Source organism: Sparus aurata, chromosome 22 (assembly GCF_900880675.1).
Source record: "Sparus aurata chromosome 22, fSpaAur1.1, whole genome shotgun sequence".
NCBI lineage: Eukaryota > Metazoa > Chordata > Actinopteri > Spariformes > Sparidae > Sparus > Sparus aurata.
This window is the reverse complement of record NC_044208.1, coordinates 22,253,205-22,274,354: the sequence shown is the minus strand read 5'-3', so window position 1 is coordinate 22,274,354 and position 21,150 is coordinate 22,253,205. Positions and strand designations below refer to the sequence as shown.

The 21,150-nt window shown below is 42.5% G+C and overlaps 2 protein-coding genes across 2 annotated transcripts in view; both read right to left on the bottom strand.

The window, feature by feature from the left end:
* Nucleotides 1-338: 338 nt before the first annotated feature.
* Nucleotides 339-15,279, bottom strand: sec63 (SEC63 homolog, protein translocation regulator). Its single transcript, XM_030405143.1, has 20 exons — nucleotides 14,961-15,279; nucleotides 13,932-14,031; nucleotides 12,428-12,542; nucleotides 12,061-12,173; nucleotides 11,892-11,953; nucleotides 11,462-11,520; nucleotides 10,560-10,610; nucleotides 10,340-10,448; nucleotides 10,027-10,121; nucleotides 9,773-9,905; nucleotides 8,952-9,044; nucleotides 8,631-8,776; nucleotides 8,376-8,523; nucleotides 7,204-7,286; nucleotides 6,974-7,042; nucleotides 6,685-6,840; nucleotides 6,409-6,582; nucleotides 6,057-6,257; nucleotides 3,732-3,836; nucleotides 339-2,858 (listed from the first exon to the last, which is right to left on the bottom strand). Exons 1-20 carry the CDS (start codon nucleotides 15,082-15,084, stop codon nucleotides 2,721-2,723), a joined length of 2,274 nt encoding a protein of 757 aa, XP_030261003.1. The 5' UTR covers nucleotides 15,085-15,279; the 3' UTR covers nucleotides 339-2,720.
* A 116-nt stretch (nucleotides 15,280-15,395) lies between these two features.
* The window catches only part of iyd (iodotyrosine deiodinase), a 42,521-nt gene continuing 36,766 nt past the window's right edge, over nucleotides 15,396-21,150 (bottom strand). The window contains exons 5-9 of the mRNA XM_030405146.1: nucleotides 18,693-18,893; nucleotides 17,172-17,369; nucleotides 16,914-17,073; nucleotides 16,586-16,742; nucleotides 15,396-16,429 (exon numbers count right to left, since the gene is read on the bottom strand). Of these exons, the coding sequence (XP_030261006.1) occupies nucleotides 16,247-16,429; nucleotides 16,586-16,742; nucleotides 16,914-17,073; nucleotides 17,172-17,369; nucleotides 18,693-18,893 (899 nt within the window). The 3' untranslated portion in view covers nucleotides 15,396-16,246. The remainder of the gene's footprint in view (nucleotides 16,430-16,585; nucleotides 16,743-16,913; nucleotides 17,074-17,171; nucleotides 17,370-18,692; nucleotides 18,894-21,150) is intronic.

The following is a 21,150-nucleotide window of genomic DNA, read 5'->3' as shown; positions in this document are numbered from 1 at the left end:
CCCTCATCTATTGATAACACATGGGCACACAATTGGGTAATTATGCAGGAATGGTTTCTCTACAACGCCAACAAGTTGAAATTGGTGGTTAAAGTTCCCTAGTGTGTTTTAAATTCACTAAATTACTTAAAAAACAAGTGATAGCACTGAATATATGGGGCTTTTTGGAGCCCTATCCTTGCCACGTGTATCAGTTTCTGCACACCAGCTGCACGACTGCACATTTAGAAGGACACTCATCCTCTCTGTGATCTAACGCACCTGAAATTCATCTTCGTCTTACATTAAAGGCCTGTATTAATATACCTTCAATACATTGGGGGAAAAATGACACCATCTCATTTAAAAGTTTTTATTTGAAATGATTTTAAATACAAATAATATATTTTTCCATTTACAATGACAGTTCCTTTGTAAACAAAAGTGGCAGATAGATAGTCATTGGGTAGTTTGTCCAAACTGAGGCGGCCTGCCAGCCAGTCGCCTGGACTGGGTCTGTCGTGGGAGAGATGGTGTCGTATTTAACCTCACTGCAGTTTTGCTTTTTTTCTCCACACAGCGTAAAATCACTGATGCTACATTCTATTGCAGAGCGATAAATACTCAAGAGTACAATATTACCTGTTAGCATACACCTGCCTCGAACACAATTACAGGAGGGTATAGTGCACTGCGCGCATGTGAGTTTGTGTGCATTGTGTCGGGAGAGCGTGCCCACTGACACCGACATGACACACTAGTATATACCTTTAAAAAAAAAAACTATTAGCTGTTGAGTGAAGTGAAAAGATTAATCATTTCTTTTTAAAAACTGCCGAGTGGTCGACATACGGCGAGAGCCCCCAGAGCTACGTAAGGAAGCTCTGATTTTCTTTTTTTTTCTGTTGCACTCATGAGTCAAACAGATGAGGAAAACCGAGGTTAGCATGGAAGAAAACAAGACAAAGACGTATGTGTTACATGTGTTATAACTACAGCTTAACTGGGACAAAAGAAAAAGATATTTAAATGAATCAGGGGTCAGAACTGCTCTGTACTCTACAGACAGAACAATTAAAAAAACAAAAAAATCCTCCAGGAGGTTTTGTGGAAAATGTGAAATGGCAGTTGTACTTACAAAACCAAGCTTGTTCCGCTTCAATGACTAAAGAGAATAAAGGTGCTGGACAGACGGAATACACTCAGTCTTGCACTTAGAAGATGATATTCAACAGCCTTTGGTTCTGGACACATTCTCATCATGAGCGCTGTGTGTCAGGGACCTCACACTCCAATCCCTTAAACATAGTCACTTGTCACGTTCCACTTTTAATCCTCTTCCAGCAGACGAAACTGTACTCATAGAGGCTTTGCCATGGCAGATAAGTGATATGTAGTCCGAGACTGTGTGGCTGTAGTTTACCACGAAGAGACTAACTAAAGTGAAACAAAAGAAAAACACTGTCGATTTTTACAAACACGAAATAAACAAAAGGGTTGTTTTTTTTTCTGCTCTCCCAAGAACTACTGGTGCATAGCACCCAAGGATTTGTATGTTGTGGTATTTCAGTTGTATTCATAAGGCCTTGTGGACAATGAGTATACACTGGAATGTGCTACAATTGTAAAACAAAACAAAAAAGATGAAGAGAAAGGAAGTCACCTCTCTGAAAAGCCACGAGTATGTATATATCTATTTATATATATCAGCGTCTAAACCCCTTAAAAAGACTGAAAAACTCACAACTTTTATGGAGATTATGGACAAAAAGAGTAGTCATAATTCAAACAAATCTTAACACTGCAAGTTTTGTCATTTTCCCCACATTATACTTGAGGTCATTTCATTTCTAGATCCACCTGCTTTCAAACAACATTCAGAGAAATACAGCTCGAAGTGGATCACGGGGCCAGAACAGAACATTAACGGAACTGACTGGAGATCATCTGTGGGCATCTCCTTCGACATACAAGTGACTGGCTGGTGTAACAGCGAAAAAAAAACAAACAAACAAAAAAAGGAAAAGGAAAAAAAAACTGACAAGACTCAACTGTGCCCCGTGTGCCGATAGGAGCAAATGTCCCAATGGGTTGACTCGGCTGTGATCCCCGACGAATTGGGCTAAAGCTCACACTTCTGCAGTTCTAAGTGTACAATAGACAGTATCATTGGTGTGGAAAACATTGGTGCCGAGTGATTTTAAACTTAGGAGCAAGAGCGATGTGGTACTTGTTAATTTTGCAAACTGAATCAGCTGTTATACATCCCCCCTCTCCCCCTCGAGAAAAGAAGTACAGAGCCCAGATAATAGGTCCTCCAGTCCACAGTGTGTCAATCTTTCACACCTGTACAAACATATACAAGGTAACAAACACACGTACGATCGCTCATTTTGTACCACACACACTCACATGCACATCCGTTCTCTCACACACACAGGCCTGGGTAAGTATTCACAGAATTCTCTTCCGGCAGCAGCAGGAAAGTGAATGAACAAGTCTCTGTAGAAAAGAGGAAATGGAGGGGCGAGGTCACAGTCCATGTCACCAAAAATGATAAAATGGAGGCGGAGGAGGGCTCTGTGTGTATAAACTGTCCCTGGTGATTCTGTGTGTGCGCACAGCTTCGCTGCTCCTCGTCTGCTCTTGAGTGCTGTTGTGGGGTCAGGAGTTGGTTAGGGGGGCCGGTCCATGGGGAAGAGGGGGGGTTTGAGCGTATGTATGTGTGTGTGAGTGTGCATTCAATCGTTGTCCTCGTCATCGTCTTCACTCTCCTCGATGCCGTCGCTGTCCTCCTGCTCCTCGTCCTCCTCCTCCGTGTCGGGGATGTCCCACTGCGGGTGGTTGTCCAGCATGGCCTTGGCCTCGTGGACCTCCAGCTGGAAAACACAACGTTTACATGTTTCAGCACCGAGTGGTTTCTTGTTTACATTTCACATAGCAACTCTTTCATCATTATTTAAATTCAACCGTCAAAAAACAAATGTGTTACCATGTTTACCAGTGCTCATAAGATCAATTATTTAAAAGTTGCCATCCAGAAGATACATTTTAAACTAGGTAAGCTGATTTTTTTAAATCAAAAATCATAGACTAGTATTGGCTTGGACACTAGGTGCAAAATTATATGTAAACCGATAAAGCTGTAATGTTTGATAAACCAAAATGACGCTGAATGAAAACACATTTTAAACTGCAAACTGAATGTGCGACAGAGTCCATGAGGAGTCACCTTGTCTAAATTAATTGAAAACCATTGATTAAATTCTTAATTGAAAAACTACAAAACAGTCAAAACAGAAGAAAGGTCGATTCAAAAATAAGTTTAAACCTCTTGTCTCACCATTCCCAGCTCAACAGTGCCTGACTTTAAATAACATGCCTGACATGGTTTTTAATGCCACTGCAACCATTAAATGAAGTTCTGACAAAACGACTTTCAACTAAAACATTTAAACTAAAATTTAGGACACAGAATCAGTACAGTTAATACTGATCATCTTGCATCAATTCTAGACCAACTGCAGCTACATCACACCTTAAGCGTAGCCTAGCTTAACATCCACCAGGTGTGAGAATGAAAAAAAATCATGCACTGTTTGTAACAAATCGTCTTATTCCCAACAGCTTGGCAGCAATTATCACCATTGTTCAGCTGCTGTTGCATTTTGACTGTGAATGGTGGGTGTATTGTCTGAGCGTTGCACACCACACACACATTCGCGCACACACACACACCGCTCTCTTCTCACCTTGAGTGGTTTGATCTGGTCCAGTCCCAGGTAGGAATCCGAGCGGAGGATGACAGAATATTGGTAGTTGCCGGTTTTGGAAGGGGCTGGAAACTTCAGCTCCACCTGGGGAACAACACACACACACAAAAAAACACATAGCTGTCAAATCCAATCACAGAAGCTCTCGAAGGGCATGACTGCTCGATGCCATTAAGTGTGGTGTCACAGTAAAACGGGGGCTGGACTGTAAACTGTTGATGTCGAGATGAAACAAGCGTCACATAATGAAACAAGGTGGAGCTGCAGCGGAGAAGATGTTTGTCATCAACAACAGAAGCAAGAGAAGGAGGCAAACGTGTAAAAAGTACAACGCTGCTGGATATCACAAACTCAAAAAGCCAATCGACTGTTACTGATGGCGCATAATCACCTCCAGAGGGATGCGGTGCGGTAGGTAATCACAAACGAACCACCACATGATGATGGGGTCCAACTGTAAATATTAGACCAACATTACCTCAGGCTGTGATTGCCGTGTTGTGCAATTACACATGGCAAACATCTAATTATCGGCACAATGAGGCTAATTATTATTCAGTGTGTGAGCGGAGAATGAGCCGTGAACACGGCGGCAATTTGCTGCCCCTGCTCCGTTGATGAATGCAGCCCCCTCTGCCCTCCCTGCCCGAGAAAAAACGTCTGTCAAACACGCAGCGTCATACAACACAAACAACAGCAGGAAGTGTTGAAGTGACAGACTAATTGATCAGCAGACAGTGAAGCATTACGCATGGGTGGGTCACCTCTCGCCATTACATTCCTTCAGAGCGGGGACAGCTGGTCGTGCAGACGTACACGGGCCTCATTAAGCCTTTACCTCGCTGTCAGTCTCAATTGTTGCTGGAGAACACCGGGATCAGGAGTGCAAATTGTTCAAAGTAAACACGCGCACACACGTATGCACACACACTCTCCTTTGTGGAAGTAATGACAGCAGTGCCAAAGGTTGCCTAGCAACAGGATGTGTGAGGGCCTACAGTGTGTGGGAAACAAGAAGCGTGAACAGACACACTTTAACTTATTAAGACCTTTCTAGTCCAGACGGATTATAGCATGGGCCACAATATACCCGCAAAGCATTTTAATATCAGACACACACACACACAGAACTGACTTAATAATAATAAATGCAAAAACTGAAAGAGTGCTGGAACAAAAACTAATAAAAAAAAAATGATACTGGCAGGGATGCACAGATTTACAGCATTGCACCAGTTCAGCCACCCTCTTACATTTAGCAGACGCTTTTAGGTGAATTAATGAACTTCAAGTCATTATATAAATGATTGATTAAATTAACAAAAACATGTAATTGCATAGTACAAACAACAAGAAATGGCAATAACCTCAATTGTTAAAAAAAAAAATAGAGTGCTTAATTTCTGGCATACCACCAATGAAAATGTTTAGTTTCACTAGACAGATCGAATTAGTCGCACCTGAGAGCCCTGGATTTACAGGCTGAACATTAGTACCAGTGGATAATCGCCTTGTTGACTGCTAATGGCCAATTCGTCAATAAGATGACATTCTCCAACAACGGAGGCCGATGTTTATCTGATGTGTTGCATCAACTCTGTGCTGGCGCGTCTATGAGTTACTAGCTTGTGACATCCCTGCCGTCAATTTGCAAAGCAATGCAAGTGCTGAAAAATTCTCTTCATTGAGTAGGTAGTTGTACAGCGGGCTAAAAAGGCTTTGGAAACCGTAACTAATCAAGCAAATTTTGTATGTGAAAGACTGTTAAATGATCATTACAAGGTTGTTTCATAAATTTGTATGATCAAATTGGGCTCCTTGGGCTAAATAACTTTAAAAACAGTATCTCTAACAATAAAGATTTCTTTGTTTCTCTGGCACAAAAGGGGGAATAATAAAACCAAAAAACAATCACCAGTACCAATAACACTGGCACCGCCATCAGCTATCTTCAAAACTACTATTTAAAACATCGGTAATAGCCCACAATTTTACGGTCGGTGCATCCCTATTTATTTATTTATTTATTTATTTATGTGGGACTCCTCACATAACGTGAATATGAGCTGACTTTTATAACAGCAGGTGGAGTGGATGGTTGTGGCGTTACAGCTTGGCAAGAACGCTTCTAAGCCAATGACCACTGTTCAAGACTGTGTTTCAACATGTGTAAAAAGACATCGACACATTCTCCAGCCATTTTTGTGGTGATTTTAAGCAAAAACACCCTAGCCAAGTGGTTTCTGTGCCTGAACTTAATAAGATTATTACAATGTTGCCATAAGGGCTGACGCACAAACTGACCTCTTCTGTGTCTTTTAACGTGCACACGTGGTAGGGCATGGAGACGAGGGTCTGATCCCGGCGGTCGGCGATGTAGAGCCACCACCACTCCTGCTTCTCCTCGGGGAAGTAGAGGCTGTAAACGGGGTGTGTCACCTTCGACTTGGTCTCTAGCAGGGCCCGCTCTCGCCGCTGGATGCTCTGCTGCAGCGCCTCCCACTCCTGAGGGGGACAGGTGTGGGGAGAGGAGGAGTGGGTTAGGTGCGGGTACAAGCAGAGATCAGGGGTCACCTTGTGATCATGTGTGGTGTATAACAGAACAGGAACACAATGCACAGTGCGTGATATTTTTCGCCCCACATGGCTCTCTGACCTCTTCATCGTCACCAGCCATCTCGTCCACTTCTGTGTCGCTCTGTTTGTCGCTGTCTTCGTCTCTCTCGCTGGGAGAGTCCTTGTTGGCCTCGCCCTCGTCCGACTCGCTGCCCTTGTCGGAGGCCTCTTCTTCTTCCTCTTTCGCCACTGCTGTGGATGCTGCTACGACTTCCTGTTACATCCATAAGAAGAATTATTTATGTAAGCAGAGTATTTTTATATTTGACATATCGAGTCAGTTAATTAATAAACTGAGCTGCGACTGGACACGTACATTTCCTGCCACGTTGCCGTTGGCCTGCTTGGTTTTGGCCGGCGCTGGTGTGGCCTTCTTCTTGGTTAATTTTTTCTTCTTGGACTTGGCTGTCTTCTTTGCCCCTTTACTCTTGTTCTGCCACACTTTTGTTTTGGATTTACTCGCATCTCCTTGCTTCACACACACAAACAAAGTAAGGTTAGGTAAACTTTCTTGAACCATTCAACTTCTATTCATGGCTAGATCTGACACAGCCTCAGTGAATGGATCAGAGTTGACATGTCCTATGTGTGTGTGTTATCCTTACGGCTTCTTCTGTAGTGGCAGCCTCCTCTGCTAGGCAAGGCGTTGACTCCTGCTCCTTCTCAAACACCTCCTGTACATCGCACACACAGATAGGAGTTGATTCATGTTTTTTCAACAATACATGAAGTCAACAGCACACTCTAGTGGTCATTCGTGGACGTACAGCTACAAGGAAGCAGCAGAAAAACTCACTATTATGTAAAATAGTGTTGGTATGCAATCATTCCTTACCGCCATCCGTTTTCTGGTCAAGGTGACAGTTACTGTGACGATAGAGCCTGCTGTGATGTTATTGCTGTCTTCATCATCAAGGACTGCAAAGACAGAAGGGCAGAGTGAAAAGGAACTAAGTATCCAAAAGTTTCACAACAACAAGTTCAGAGTCTCTACAGTGGCTCTACGATGCATTTGTGGTAATCATTGTAAACTAACGGGATGCTTCAAAGACTCTGTAAGTCAATAATATTCCAAGATCAGCTGTTTCACTGTATTCCATAATTAGGAAACGCCAAACTTACTATAATAACAAGGGGGTCATGATTTTGATTTGGGTTTTAAAATAATGGATTTTAGCTTTCAGTTTTGATCGTTGAATTCAAAAGGTAGCATCTCAGAGACAACACAGCTGCTAACAGGTGTAAAGGAATGTCCATATGTTAAGTCTCACTGATTCTGCGACATCAATTTGTTTATATATTTCATGGCCGAAGAATGTATCTGTGTCGCAGGCATTTGTGTTTACAACCAAGGTCACACTCTGGTCCTCCAGCTTCACCATATCTCATTCAAGAGATGCACTGGCGCCGTGATACACCAAACTCCATATTCACCAATCAAATACAATGTGACTTAGAAGAGAACATTTCAGATTATGTAACCAGCAGAGTGTGTTAGTTACATAGTCACAGACTAGGAAGTCAGAGATCCTTTATTGATTTGTTCGAGAAGAGGGTTTACTTGGGACAGATTTAAGAAACCAAATTGTAACAAACTTTCATATTTTGGTGATTATTGTTGAATCACTGAGGGGTGGTATTTTTTCTTGATGTCTTGAACTCTGGAATCTTTATGTTTGGTGAATTTTAATTGAACATGACGGCAAAAGCCACCTGGATATATTCAAGTTGCTCTCTTAAAAGAAGATTTTAAAAATGTAAATGACAGCTGTCAGGGCATGGACCAAAGGATCTGTTATCTTTATAAATGGACATAAAACAGCTTAAATTCCAAAGTAGAATCCTTCATGACCTTAGGTCACATTGAAACATGACACAAATAAATATCAAACTTAAGTACAGTAAGATGGAGCCATTTTACTGACATGTGGCAGTGTTTTAGACATGTCACAGGTCAACCGGTGGCCGGATTTGTCTGTGCTTGTATGTGTGTATTGTAGGACTGACCCTGCAGTTTGGTATCCATGGTGATGTGAGGGAAGCTGCCCAGCACGGCCATGACCTCATCGTACTTCTCCTCCCCCAAGAAACGCAGCATGCTGCGTCTGTCAGAGTCCTTGAGACTCACCAGGTCCTGGAGGCTCCGGACTTTATACTAGGGAGAAGAGGACAACGATCCACTGACCAATTGCAAGAAACCTTCCTTTTTCTTTACTGTGCTCAAGTACAATGAATGTGTGCATGTACACACTCCACAGTTACCTTCTTAGAGATGCAGTAGCGGAGGTGCTCCTCCTCAAAGTGGGGCAGCTGCAACAGTGGTGACTTGGACTCCTGCAGGCCCTGCACTATCATTTGGGTCAGCTTCATGCAATTCTCTATGGTTACCAGTCGAGGAGCGTGGAAACCTGGAAACACACAGACACAGTTTACCAATGAGCAAAATCATCAAAGAAGTTGTTGTGTGGGTTGAAGCTTGTGAGAATTTTATTCGAGGTGATAACTCCTGCTTATATTAACCAGGACTGTGTGTGTGTGTGTGTGTGTGTGTGTGTGTGTGTGTGTGTGTGTGTGTGTGTGTACCTCCTCTGCTGTTGGCCATCATAGTAAGCTGACAGCCCACGTTGATCATCTCCTGGAGGAGAGCTGGACTCTTCCTCACCACAAACCTCTGATCTGAAACAGAAACACACACACATACATGGCGTGTTCTTAGCAACATGTTCTTGACCTTTCCCTTCTTTAAACTCTTCCATCATCTGGATTTGTCATCGGTCAATCTTACGCAACAAAACCTGAACAGACAGCGTCACTTTTTTTTCCAGCATTGTGTAACGTTTCCTGAAAAAGGTTTCAGTCGCGCGAACATGCATGTTTCCGTCTCAATTAATCTACAAGTTTTCTCATTATTCATTCACCCATTCAGTCAAAACACTGGTGAATTGTTCACTTTACACACCGTGTTTTGAGTACATAAGCTCTAACTCTAACAGTTTGCCAAGATTGGGTTTTCACAGTTCACAAACAGATGTGGGAAAAAAAAAAACCTCATTAAATTACTCTAAACAGCTTGTTCTAGTCGAGTACGTAACGTTGCCTCTGTGTGGGAGTGTAAACAAGAATTGCGTATTCATAAAGAAATCTTGTGACTTCACAACTTCACTCCAAACTGCTTGTGCAGCCGTTTTAATTCCCATTTATGGAGCTCCAGAAAAACCACTTCCCGACCACCTATGTTGCTATGGAGGAGGCTGGCATGAAGCAACACAAGCCTAACTCGCTGACTGTTTGTGTGAACATATGAAATACAACAGACGTCATCGATCAGCCCTCCTGGTTGTCATATCTCTTAATGTAAAACACAATTTAATTAACATATATGACATAAAACTTGAGCGTCGTACCTTCCTCCAACTCCTCCGACACGTCCATGCGTGCCAGGTGAGCGAGCACCAGCACCCTGGCTTTCAAACTGTAAGGATAGCAGAATGGAGGCTCCTTCTTCTTCACGTTGATATTTCCCAACTCACGGATCAGCTACAAGACGGACAGAAGAGGCTGTTTAATGACACGTTACTTGACGATAATCTTAATTTTTTCCTTTGAATTCTGGACAATCTGTCTCTTCCTCACACACACACACGTTTGCATTTATTACCTGTGGCACTTCAATGTTGTCTGTTGGTCGTATGGTGGCTTCCTTATTGCTGCGAGGGTCAAACTCAAACGCCGCTGTCAACACCATGGCTAACCCTGGAGGGCCAAAAAGAAAAAAATTGTCAAAAACCTTATTTTGTTATGCAAGAAGTCAGGCTTGTTTAACTTAACTGATGTATTATTCACTTAACAAAAGAACATTATCACATGTCAAACATGTGCACACTCACTGTTTTCCATACACTTTAACTGTGGTTGTATCTAGTCTTATGTGCATTAAAAGTGACAATATAGTGTGGGAAAGGGACACTCACGCTTCATGTTCATGTTGGGCGTCTTGTACATGAAATGCATGAAGAGCTGGGTGGTGTTGATGAGGATCTGGTCACCGCTGTATCGGATGGAGCGGTACCACCACGTGCCCTATGGCAGAGACGGAGAAAATTAAAAAGGGATGGAGAGCAAAGGGAGCAATCCTGAAGGACGAGTGCGTTACAGCACAGAGCGCGGTATCAAACAGAGAAGAGGACTCACCACAACAACAGGGAGGATGACCATGAAGGCTAGTCCGTACACCAGGAGCACCTACAGAGGAAAGCAAAATCAAGGGTAAATGAGAGCAATAAAAGGCCTCATACATGTCTAGAATATGAGTTAGTGTTTAAGTAGAATGTTATGGTCCTGGGTTACTGATGACACTGGCTTGCTGCTAGTCAAATCAATGAATGTCAAGCAAACCAACATCAGTTATAGTGCCGATTTTCTGATTCAGATTGGTCTTCATTTGAATGATATGATATCACGTCATAAAATCCAAAGAACACTCTTTTATTATACCTTTTATGTGGTTAAAAACTATGCAAAAGGTCTCAACGGCATTTTGGTGCCATGTATGGACACACTGCCAAGGGACAGGGACTTCATGGTGCATTCAAATGAACCTCATAAACTCTGAAATGTAGATGGCGTTGCACAACAAAGCAGGCTGGCACCGGCAGGAGCTTCATGATGCATTCAAGTGCACCTCATAATCTCAGAAATCTATACCTTAAATGGCCAGGAAGGTTGTTCGAAATTAGAAAGCTTCTAATTTTTTTAATTTATTTAATATTCAGATGCTAAAATTATAACAAGCTTCATGTCACTTTTAACCACAAATCTCTGAAATCATGTAAGTCGATTCTGAAAGTTAAAATGTATATTTTAAGTAATGTGCAATTAACAGCATTAGTCCAGAATCTCTTTCATATCCAAGCAAAACCGGAATTGTAACTGAAGCATCCTGAACCAAATCAATAATTAATCAAATTTGAAAATCGAATAGGACCGGAACCTTCTGAACTGGGATCAAATCAATTTGGGAAATCAGTGGCACTAACCAGCCCTAGGGGGGTTTACCTATTAAAACATCATTGACGTAATCAATAAATAAATACCAGCATTGAGTTCTTCTGGTCAACGATCCAGGCAGGCAGGGCAATACCAAAGCTGGTAGCTGGAGATAGAGAGAGACAGAAGAGACAATGAAACAAAATTGCAAAATCGGCTTTTTACACATTATAACTCTTGGCTCTGTGGCACCGTGGACAAAGTTTGGAATGGAAATGTAAACCACATAACCAATTTTCAGCAGCCATGTTATCTTTGGTGCCCAGTGATCAAACATTACAGCAGAAGTGTGTGTAAATGCAGGAGGCACATTTTCAACGAAGGCAGGATGGAATAAACAGGCCGCCGTGTTTCATCTTTAATTGTTTGACGCTCATGACATCAAGAGGCTGACTCACCAGCACGAGGCGTTGCCTGCGTGTCAACACACGAAAACGCAAATGCATACTGTGATTGAGTTAGGAGAGCTTCACTCACCTCCTGGACCGTCTGGATTACCGTAATTCTCCCAGTTCTGTCGGGACTGTTCATTGGTCAGACTTTAGGAAAAAAGTGAGACAAGGAAGTAGATGAATCAATCGCCCTGGATTTACTAGTTTGTTTGTTTTTAATGATTATGCAAATGGAATGTGGATGAGGCACTTACGCAGCATGAGCTTTGGCAATTCTCATGAATGTGGCCTCGTCACCACCTTTGTCAGGATGGAACTTGAGTGACAGTACACGGTATTGCTTCTTGATTTCTGACAGCGATGCACCCTGGAGACAGATATACAGTTATGGCTTACCACACCACACCACACACAGTGTAAAAAAACGCCATCTTGGGCTTTGAGAAACACCGATTGCCATTTTATAGACCAAATAATTAATCAATTAATCAAGAAAATATCCAACAGATTAACCAGGAATGAAAATGCAAGTTGCAGTTCTAAATGTCAAATAAAGGGTGTCTTTAAAAAAAAGGAGGCTCTTGTAGGATGGAGAAGACTTCTTGTTTTGTGTGTGTTTACCGGGTCCAAGTTGAGGACTTCATATGGATTATACTCCTGGTATTCTCTGTCCAGCTTGGACACCTTGTACGCTAGCAGCAGGAACACAGCCCAGCCAAATAACAAGGCTGCTTTCCTGAAAATGGCAAACACACAAACAGGGAGAGAGAAGAAAAAAAACAATGTCACACACAAACATCTGTGTTCTCCCAAGACGACATCTGGCTTGCCTTGTTATTAACGGACATTTTCACACAGTGGCTTGTGATTGTTATAACTGCTATCCTGCAAAGGAAGCAATCTGCAATGCAAACTAGCTTTCAGCACTTGCAGCTACAGAGATTAGGTTGCAATCTGACAGAGAACACAAAGCTTTACTTGAATCTACTGCATACAAACAGAAGGGCAGAACAGGTTCTGACATTGTTGTTGTTTGGTACTTATGCATGGAAGTTGAACTTGTTTCCATGACAATGGCAAAACCCCATGGCCTGCTCTGCAGCATCTGTTGCCATGACAACTGCTCACTAGCCAGAGTTGTCTGAGTGGCTCAAGCAGAAGAAGAAAAAAAAAACACACTGGATGTCTGTAATAAACACCATCGTTATGATACAGTTGTGAAACAGATGCTGAGACTTTGAGAGAGAGACTGACACGACCAGTTGGATAAAGATGCTGGATGCTTTCACCGGCTTCAGTCACAAATACAACCATGCAAATAAAGAATTTATGAAATTTGAAAGCAAAAACAGGATGTAGGTCTGGTGACGGAGGAGGGGTGGAAAGTGGAAAAGACACGGCAGAGACAGAACAAAGAGGAGAGAGTCGGAGAGAAATGCTGCGACAAGGAGGTAAATGAGCGAGACACTCTCTGCAATCTCTCCATTAACCCACACACGCAGATCGAATAAACAGCGCTGAGAAAACAGGGTCAGGTTAGAAGAAATGTTAAACAGCGCAAGACTATGTTTACACCGACAGCCAAAGCACCTGAGAGGTTTTACGCATGAAAGCAACTTAAGGCAAACTTCTGCCGAAAATCACCCAAAAACAAGCACTTCCACACACGCACATAGGCTCCAGTCTCCCTGCACTATGACTACGGTCAGCATTGCCTTTGGCTCATCTTCACACAACAGTGACAACACATCCGTCCAGCTGGGAACACGCACACACTTGGGTGACGCTTCAGTGGTGGGAGGATGACTGAGCTTTCTCAATGCAAACAGCCCAGGGGAGTCAGAACCAAACACGTCTGACAACATAAGGAGGACGGAGCAAACCGGCAATTGAGCCGGCGAGCAAGCTGCAGCCAATCGGATGTCAAGACATTTACATGAAAGTAATCCACAAACGTGTTATACACAATGACAGAAATACCACCACCAGTGATTATTCAGGAGTATAATTAACTCAAGTCTCTTTTTCCATTTGACATGAGATGGGCTTGATCAGCTTTCAGAGATGACTCCAGGCGCTTTGGGAGAAAAACTGCAAACCCCCAAACCCAAACTATCGCACTCACTTTAGTGTTGGGACGATGCTCTGCTGTGACTTCATCAGCCGGAGCCGGTACCACAGACACCTGCCATGTACCCTCCTCAGGCTCTTCAAGCGCAGTTGTTCTGGAAAAACAGGATGGACGGAATGAGACAACGCCGACATGCTGGAAACCACCACACCAGACGAAATCAATACTGATAATGCCACAGTGCTTCTGGTGGGATTACTGCGGGTTGAAGTGAGCAATCTTCATTGATAAAATGTGAGACTGTGTGCATGTGTTAGTAAAGCATGGAGAGACATATGTTAACATCACTCATCTTATACATACACTTCTATGACTTTATCATTATGCAGCCTGGAGGAGAGAGAATTCAGTTAATTGTATTGCCGGAATTGTCTTCCATACATTAATCATCTTCAGTCGTGATATCAATACATTACCTGTCAGCTCCCATCTGTGTTCACCTGACTCTCAGCTGTTCCCAGCTGACCAGCTGAGTAAAGTTTGCTAGCATATGTTGCATAACCCATGTTAGATAGTCTGTTGTTGACAAACAGATTAGCCGTGCTTTGATAAGGATACACCAGTAAACGGTCAATAAAGGCATACAGGCAAGCTTGGGAGGCTGACAGAGAGTGACGCTGGCTTTTGCTGTTGCAGCTTTAGCTCAACTAGCTTGCACTTAGCTTCGTGTTTACCCACTCAAGCTGACAAAACTGGCTACATGTGTGAACTCAACACAGATGTGTGCGAGGTAAACGAGGTGAGGCAAGTGTTTTACTGACTTGTACTAAGCTCTGAGGCAGTGGAAGAGACGTGAACACCATCTGTGTAACGCCTGCTAGCTTACATTTGCAAGTTAATGTAACGTTTGCTTGGGCTCGCACAGCCTCTGCGCCCGCTAGCACACTAGCCAGATTAACGGGCTGCCAACTGGCGAGCGTTAGCAAGCCAAAAAAAATCCAAGCTTGAACACTTCACTGCGTTACACTGGCTGAGGAACAGTTAGTTAGCCAAGTTAGCGCTGAGCCAGACATCGGGCCTTACCAGCATTCTGATCCCGGGGCCAGAGGTAATATGTGGCTGGGATCACAATAAGTCCGACGAAGGACGTTAGGAAATAGAAAAAGGTGTTGCCGCTGTCATCGTACTGGAACTGTTGCCCGGCCATTTCGTAGTGGCGCTTGGGTCGCCCTTCTTCTTCTTCTCCACCGCTGCGCTTCCCCTCTCTTCTCTAGCCCAATGTGTGCGACTTGACAGACCGTTAGCTAGCCAGCTAGCATCCGACAGCCAAGACAGCGCTGATCATCGGTGTACGTGGTGTACGCCTGCGCAATGTGACCCGTCTTCTTCTACTTCTTCTTCTCTGGCTGATTGAGCGCGTTTCCTGAATGCTACTGACCCCTAGAGGCGGCAAGGAGGATAGCATAGAGGAGCTGAGTGTGAGTGACCAAGCGGGTAAAGCAGGTAAATGAGCCATAATTATGATATATAGATATTATTTTAATTGACATAAAAAATACATCAAATACTTTAAGAGATTGCTAGACAATAAAAATAAAAACAACTCGTCCAATCATCCCATATTCTAGTGAATTGCTTTTTATAAAATCTTATTTCTTGGCCCCCCCTCTAGGCACCCATACAGATTGTGATCCCCACAGTTTATCACCATGTTAGACAAAAAAATACGTGATGAATTAATTAAGATTTATATGGTCTGTCATACAACTCCTGCGCTTGGAAAAACCTGATTCGCCCTTTTTTGTAAATACAAATAAGACATAAGACAATGATTAGTCATTTAAATAAATGTTCAGTTACTTACATTTCTGTCAAAAAGCAGTACAATTATCCTTATTCTAATCTTTAGATAATGATAAGACAAGCAATCCCAAAAGAAAAAAACTGAGAACATGTTGTATTTTCTTCTTGGCAGAAGTAAAGTAAGTGTGGTTGACCTTTGTATGTCTGTATATAGATCAGTGATTTCACATTTGTCCAAGTAAGATTTCAGTACATGGTTTATACACCTGTCTCTGTAAACCTCAATGGTCTGTTAGGATAATCAAGATTAGCTCGACATAGACTGTAAAATCATGATAAAACTAAAAATGCCTGTTTAAAATGCTATTTGCCCCAGAAAGTAGTCTTTCTGTGCAGAGAAACTGCACGTGATTGGCTGTTTTATTTCCTATTCATTAAATATTCACTAGATATACCAGACCGCTTATATAATAGCAAGACCCTAAGTACAATTTAAACATTTCTAAGTCACATTTTGCTGTACTTGGAGCTTTTTTGGTATTTTAACTGGCTGCACACTGACTCTGTCATATGTGCACCATTATGTCATCCAGAGGCTTGCGTTTCAAGTCAGGCACTGTGGCGTCAGAGGCGGGATAGCCTACAGGAAGTAACATCAGCAGCTTCTCATTGGCTGGACGTTTGAGGAGGACCCTGATCTGGGGGCCGCAGTTCAGGGGCGTTGACGTGACCGTGACAAGGCCCACGTTCTGATTGGCAAACGGGGCAGAGAGAACGGGATGAATACTTTCATACAATGCATTTTAAAGAGGCTGTAAAGAACTTCTGTTTTTTGTTTTATATGCTCTTTATTTGTGACCAAGAAAGCTGAGATTGAATGATGTGTATTTTCGAGGGGTCTTTACCTGTAATGCAGCCAGCAGGAGACCGCAGGATATGGAGACACTAATTTCATTGTAGTAATGTGTCTTCTTCTTGCCGTTTGGTAGAATCCCATAGGTCTGTTTGAAGATGAGGAGCAAGTACGGAGCAACATCCAAGTATTCCTTAATCCAGTTTGTCCTACAAGAGGAAAGAAGTTGAGAGAAAAGGGAGAAATTAGACTATTTTGGAATAGTCTAATCTGAAATTGAGGACATCAGGGGGTTGGGGATTTAATCCTGCCAGCGCAGTTACTTGTTGATATATTGATATAAATGTGTGTGTGAGTGTGGAGTAAGGATGGGTGCTCACCGCAACCTGGCCAAATCATTGACCCACTTGTCCCCCATCCTCTGACGGTAGTTGACCTCCTCCTCTTCCTCCACTATCTGCCTGATCTGATGCTTCGTCTCTGGGTCTGACACCACAACGAAGGTCCAGGGCTCTGTGTGTGCTCCACTCGGGGCTGTACCTGTCCAGAGGATGGTGGAGGAGGGAAAGAGAAAAGACATATGTGCAAAACATTTCTATAACAGCTTATAGCTGATTTGTATTTAATTTCTCAAATGCCTGCAGTGCGGATGACGTTATCGATGACTTCTTGCGGCACCGGCTCCGGGCTGATGAATCGGACGGACCTCCGCTGGTTTAGCAGGGTGTAAAAATCCCTGGATCGCTCCAGCATCTTCTCCGCGGGGTAACGCGGTGGTGAGTAGGGAACGTGCTCAAGTTCTTCCTCCTCGCCGCCGTCCACCCAATCACCATCCTCTAAAAAAGGACGACAGACAAAGAGCAGGACCAGTGAGCAGCTTCTGATATGAATATTCAGATCATTTGAAAAATCTGAGCTCTTGGATTGTTATGCAGAGGTTTTGTAAATTATGCATCTTTTGCATATCTTATCACTTCGGGAGGGAAGGCACAGAAATAATTCCATTGTAAAGGGAAACTTGTTTGTAACCGTGCACAATAAACGCTTTGACTTTGAAGTTAAGTGCAAGTCAGCTTTAAGTGCTCATTAACTTCAAGAGTCAGCTTCATTATATTTTGCCTGCAGCATCTGGATCCTTAACATCGTCGTCATTAACCTGATTAATCGCAAAAACATATTTGGAAATATGAATCATGTGAGCATAATTCAGTAGTTGGGTCTGAGGGTCCCTGGCTGAGGTACAGTTCCACACTTTGTAATCCAGGTTGAGGCATCATCTTTATTTCTCACCAAGTAGCAAAGATATGATGATGTCCAGTTTTGGAAGAAGTACTCTGATCTTTTACTCAAAAATTAAACATAGCAACCACAGTGTAAAAATACTCTGTTACAAATTGAAGTCCCGCAAATAAAGTTTTACTTTAGCAAGCACATATTAGCATCAAGATATATCTGAAAGTAGTACTGAATTGCTGTGTAGTATTGTATTGTAATTAGTTACTTTGCACACTGATTATGGCTCATAATGCATAATGCATGCTGTCTGCTATAAACCATAAAACGAAAATCTGGTTCTAGGAAACTAGGTTTAAATGTGTGAGATTTAGTTTATCATTTACTGACATTTTCAAAACTTTTAATTCATAACTTGCTTGATTTATTTTAATGGAGAAAAGAGAAGGTACAATGACAAGTTCTAAAGCCACTCTACTTTCCATATATGTCTGTATAGGGTACAGGCCATTTACCATCATTGATTAACCCAGCTGAGAATGATAGTGTCTATAGTACGTTCACTCCTGCAAGGTGCATGCACTTCTCTTATAACAAGCGGTGGATGAAGTACTCAGATTCTTCACATTAGTGAAAGTACTCAAAACCTGCAACAAGTGTTCAGAGTCTTACTAAGTCAACCTCCAGTGAGGCGTGACACTCTGGTTGGCCTGCTGCCAACACTGGGTGAAGCTGAGTAAGAGACTGTCTGTCCAATATCCAACCTAAACTAACTTCACCTCGGTTTTTTGACTAAGTGAAAACCTAATCTTAAACTTTTAACCCACAAAAACTACAATGATTCACTTTGGTTTGTGTCTACCATATAAAAATAATTTCAGCCCTGCCGAGCGAGACGGGAGTGAAGCTTTCTGTTTAGGTCTGACCTTCCTCTCTTGCTGAGATGACTGTATCGTCCTGTAAATCCTGATCTGCCCAGGGTCTAGAGTCCACTTTAGACGTCCCTTTAGTTGTCCCAGGGGAGGTCGAGCTGGTCCCGGTGTCTCTTGTTTTGACCAGCATGAAGCCGATCACCAAGCAAAGGACCACAGCCAGGACAGGCGTGAGGACGGACAGGAGAGCCATGACTGCCAAGGTGGAGAGAAGAGGATAAGGGCCACCTGTGCTCGAGTGTACCTCAGATGATCTGGTGTTGTGAAACACTTGTGCTCTTATCTGGGCTGGGTCTATGCCAGATCAGACGTTGGAGCATGTAGTGCTATAAAACCAGTAAAAGCAACACGACACAATTACAACATGAATGGCCTAAAACCAGTGAGTTTAAAAGTGAAAATTGTAAACAGAATGTGAATAAATGACAGTTTTGACATCAGGCCAAAGACAGGAGGCTATTGCGTTGCAGTGGTATCTACTTGAGACAGCATGCAGCTAGCTGCTGCCTATCATGAATATCAATGCCACTCCGAGCTGGCTGGACTTCTAGCTGCACAGCTAACTATGCTAACTGAATCAATTAGCAAAGGACAGTTAGCAGCATTTAGTGGTTATTCTGGGGAGATGCTGCTTACTGTTTTTATGGAGTGACTTCAGACAGGTAGCCAATTCTTACATAATGTACCATAATAATGTGAGTTCAATGCAAAGGGTTGCATTTAGGGTATATATATACAATCAGGCAGAGTCACGGTGTATAAAATCAAATAACTAGATGATGTATGTTTTACTAAAGGAGACAGAATAACCAATTGACACGTAACACTTGAATAGTTAACACATGGTGGACAGTCATTTAAAGGGGCTGTATGTAAGAAAATCAGTTGAAAACTCTCTAAAATTAACTAAAATCATTAACGGATTGTGTTGTGTCGCAGAGAGATCTACTGAAGTTAGCATGCTAACCAGCTAGCCCTGGCCCGAGCCAGGTCCAAAGCTCCCTTGCTAGCAGTGTTAGCACCAGCACTGCCCACGTTCCCCGAACTCCCAGTCTGAACCGCTTGCTGCTAACTGAGCTAGCTAGCTAAGGACAGCTATAGTTAGCAGCAGTTAGCGGTTATGCTGCTGATATGCTGCCTTCTTTTTGTTCTGAGTTTTCTTACATATTGCACCTGTAATCTAATCAGACCAAGTTATTTAATTTAGTCACACTGACTCAGCATGATGGCAAAAATTATTAAATGTGACACTTTCAAATTAGATGGAAAATGTGTGTATGCAGCATTTTAGGCAAATCACTGTGTTGTTTTGACTGTAAAAGCTAAAGGTCAGTAATAAGAAGTCCATAAAAATGTAAAAATAAAGAGTAACGTTTATTGTTCGGCAAATTTGTTGAATAATTTACTCCAGATTTATTTTCAGAGTTTCTTTGTACTTGTGCTCCAATTTCACAGAAATAATAAGTTAAAGTCGGCCCAGTGTGGGGTCAATTTGGAAAAACTATTTTTTGTTTTTGTTTACCCAAATGGAAGGAAACTGCCCAAAAGAAAGGTTGTTTGGATCCGATAACCCAACTGTACCAGCCTATGAAAATAACACCAACACTGGGTCAGTGCACCCCGCTGGCACTGAGCCAAGTTAACTCAGTGGTGTGTGTGTGTGTGTGTGTGTTTGTGTGTGTGTGTGTGTGTGTGTTGTGGCCTCCTGGCACCACACTGGGTCAATCTTTAACCCTGCGTTTAATGTGTGGCAGAACATGAGGATGTGTCATGATTATTATTTACCTGGTGTGACCCAAAAATCTGTGCAAGTTGGTGCAATCATTAAACCTGGAGAACCAGAGTGCAACATTTCATGCAGCATAATTTTTTTTTAACCAATATGTAAGCAATGTATTCGATATGTAAATAATGTGTGATCAAGCATGTACGTGGAAGAAAAAGAAAAGTGTGTGTATCGCTCCATGTGACCAACAGGTGGCGCAAAGAGCTCTCACCACCGCATACCAGGCTGAAATCTGCGGGCTCAGAGCAAAAACATGTAGCTGATCCTGTATCAGGTGTGCACATCAGCCTTTTTTCCCCCACACACCTGTGTATCACACACATGCTCAATAGACTAGTTCATTATATAAACGGTAACACATGGTGAGTGTTGGGGAAAGACTCTCCAGCACCCTATCTCTCTCTCTTTCTCTCTCTCTCTCCAGAAGAGCACCATTGAGGGGGAACATGGCTAACACACTGCAAAAAGTTAAAACCTAATAGGTGATGTGTTGAACAAGTGTCATGCATTTAAAAATGTTTTACTTGACCTTAAAAACATATTAATGCCGTCACAGAGTCATTTCAAGTGTTTCTTATGAATCACTGCAGAACTTCACTTAGATATCTGCTGTTTTTATCAGTTGTGAAATATGGTTGTGTTTTATGATTCAGCTTCACAGGATAA

What these genes read in the sequence shown, in the direction of transcription:
- sec63 (XM_030405143.1), bottom strand. Translation starts at nt 15,084, where the DNA reads ATGGCCGGGCAACAGTTCCAGTACGATGACAGCGGCAACACCTTTTTC. An exon ending in ACAACATTGAAGTGCCACAG is followed by an intron (nt 9,906 to 10,026) that starts GTAATAAATGCA and finishes TCCGTCTTGTAG; the next exon opens with CTGATCCGTGAGTTGGGAAA. An exon ending in ACGGCAACGTGGCAGGAAAT is followed by an intron (nt 6,583 to 6,684) that starts GTACGTGTCCAG and finishes TGGATGTAACAG; the next exon opens with GAAGTCGTAGCAGCATCCAC.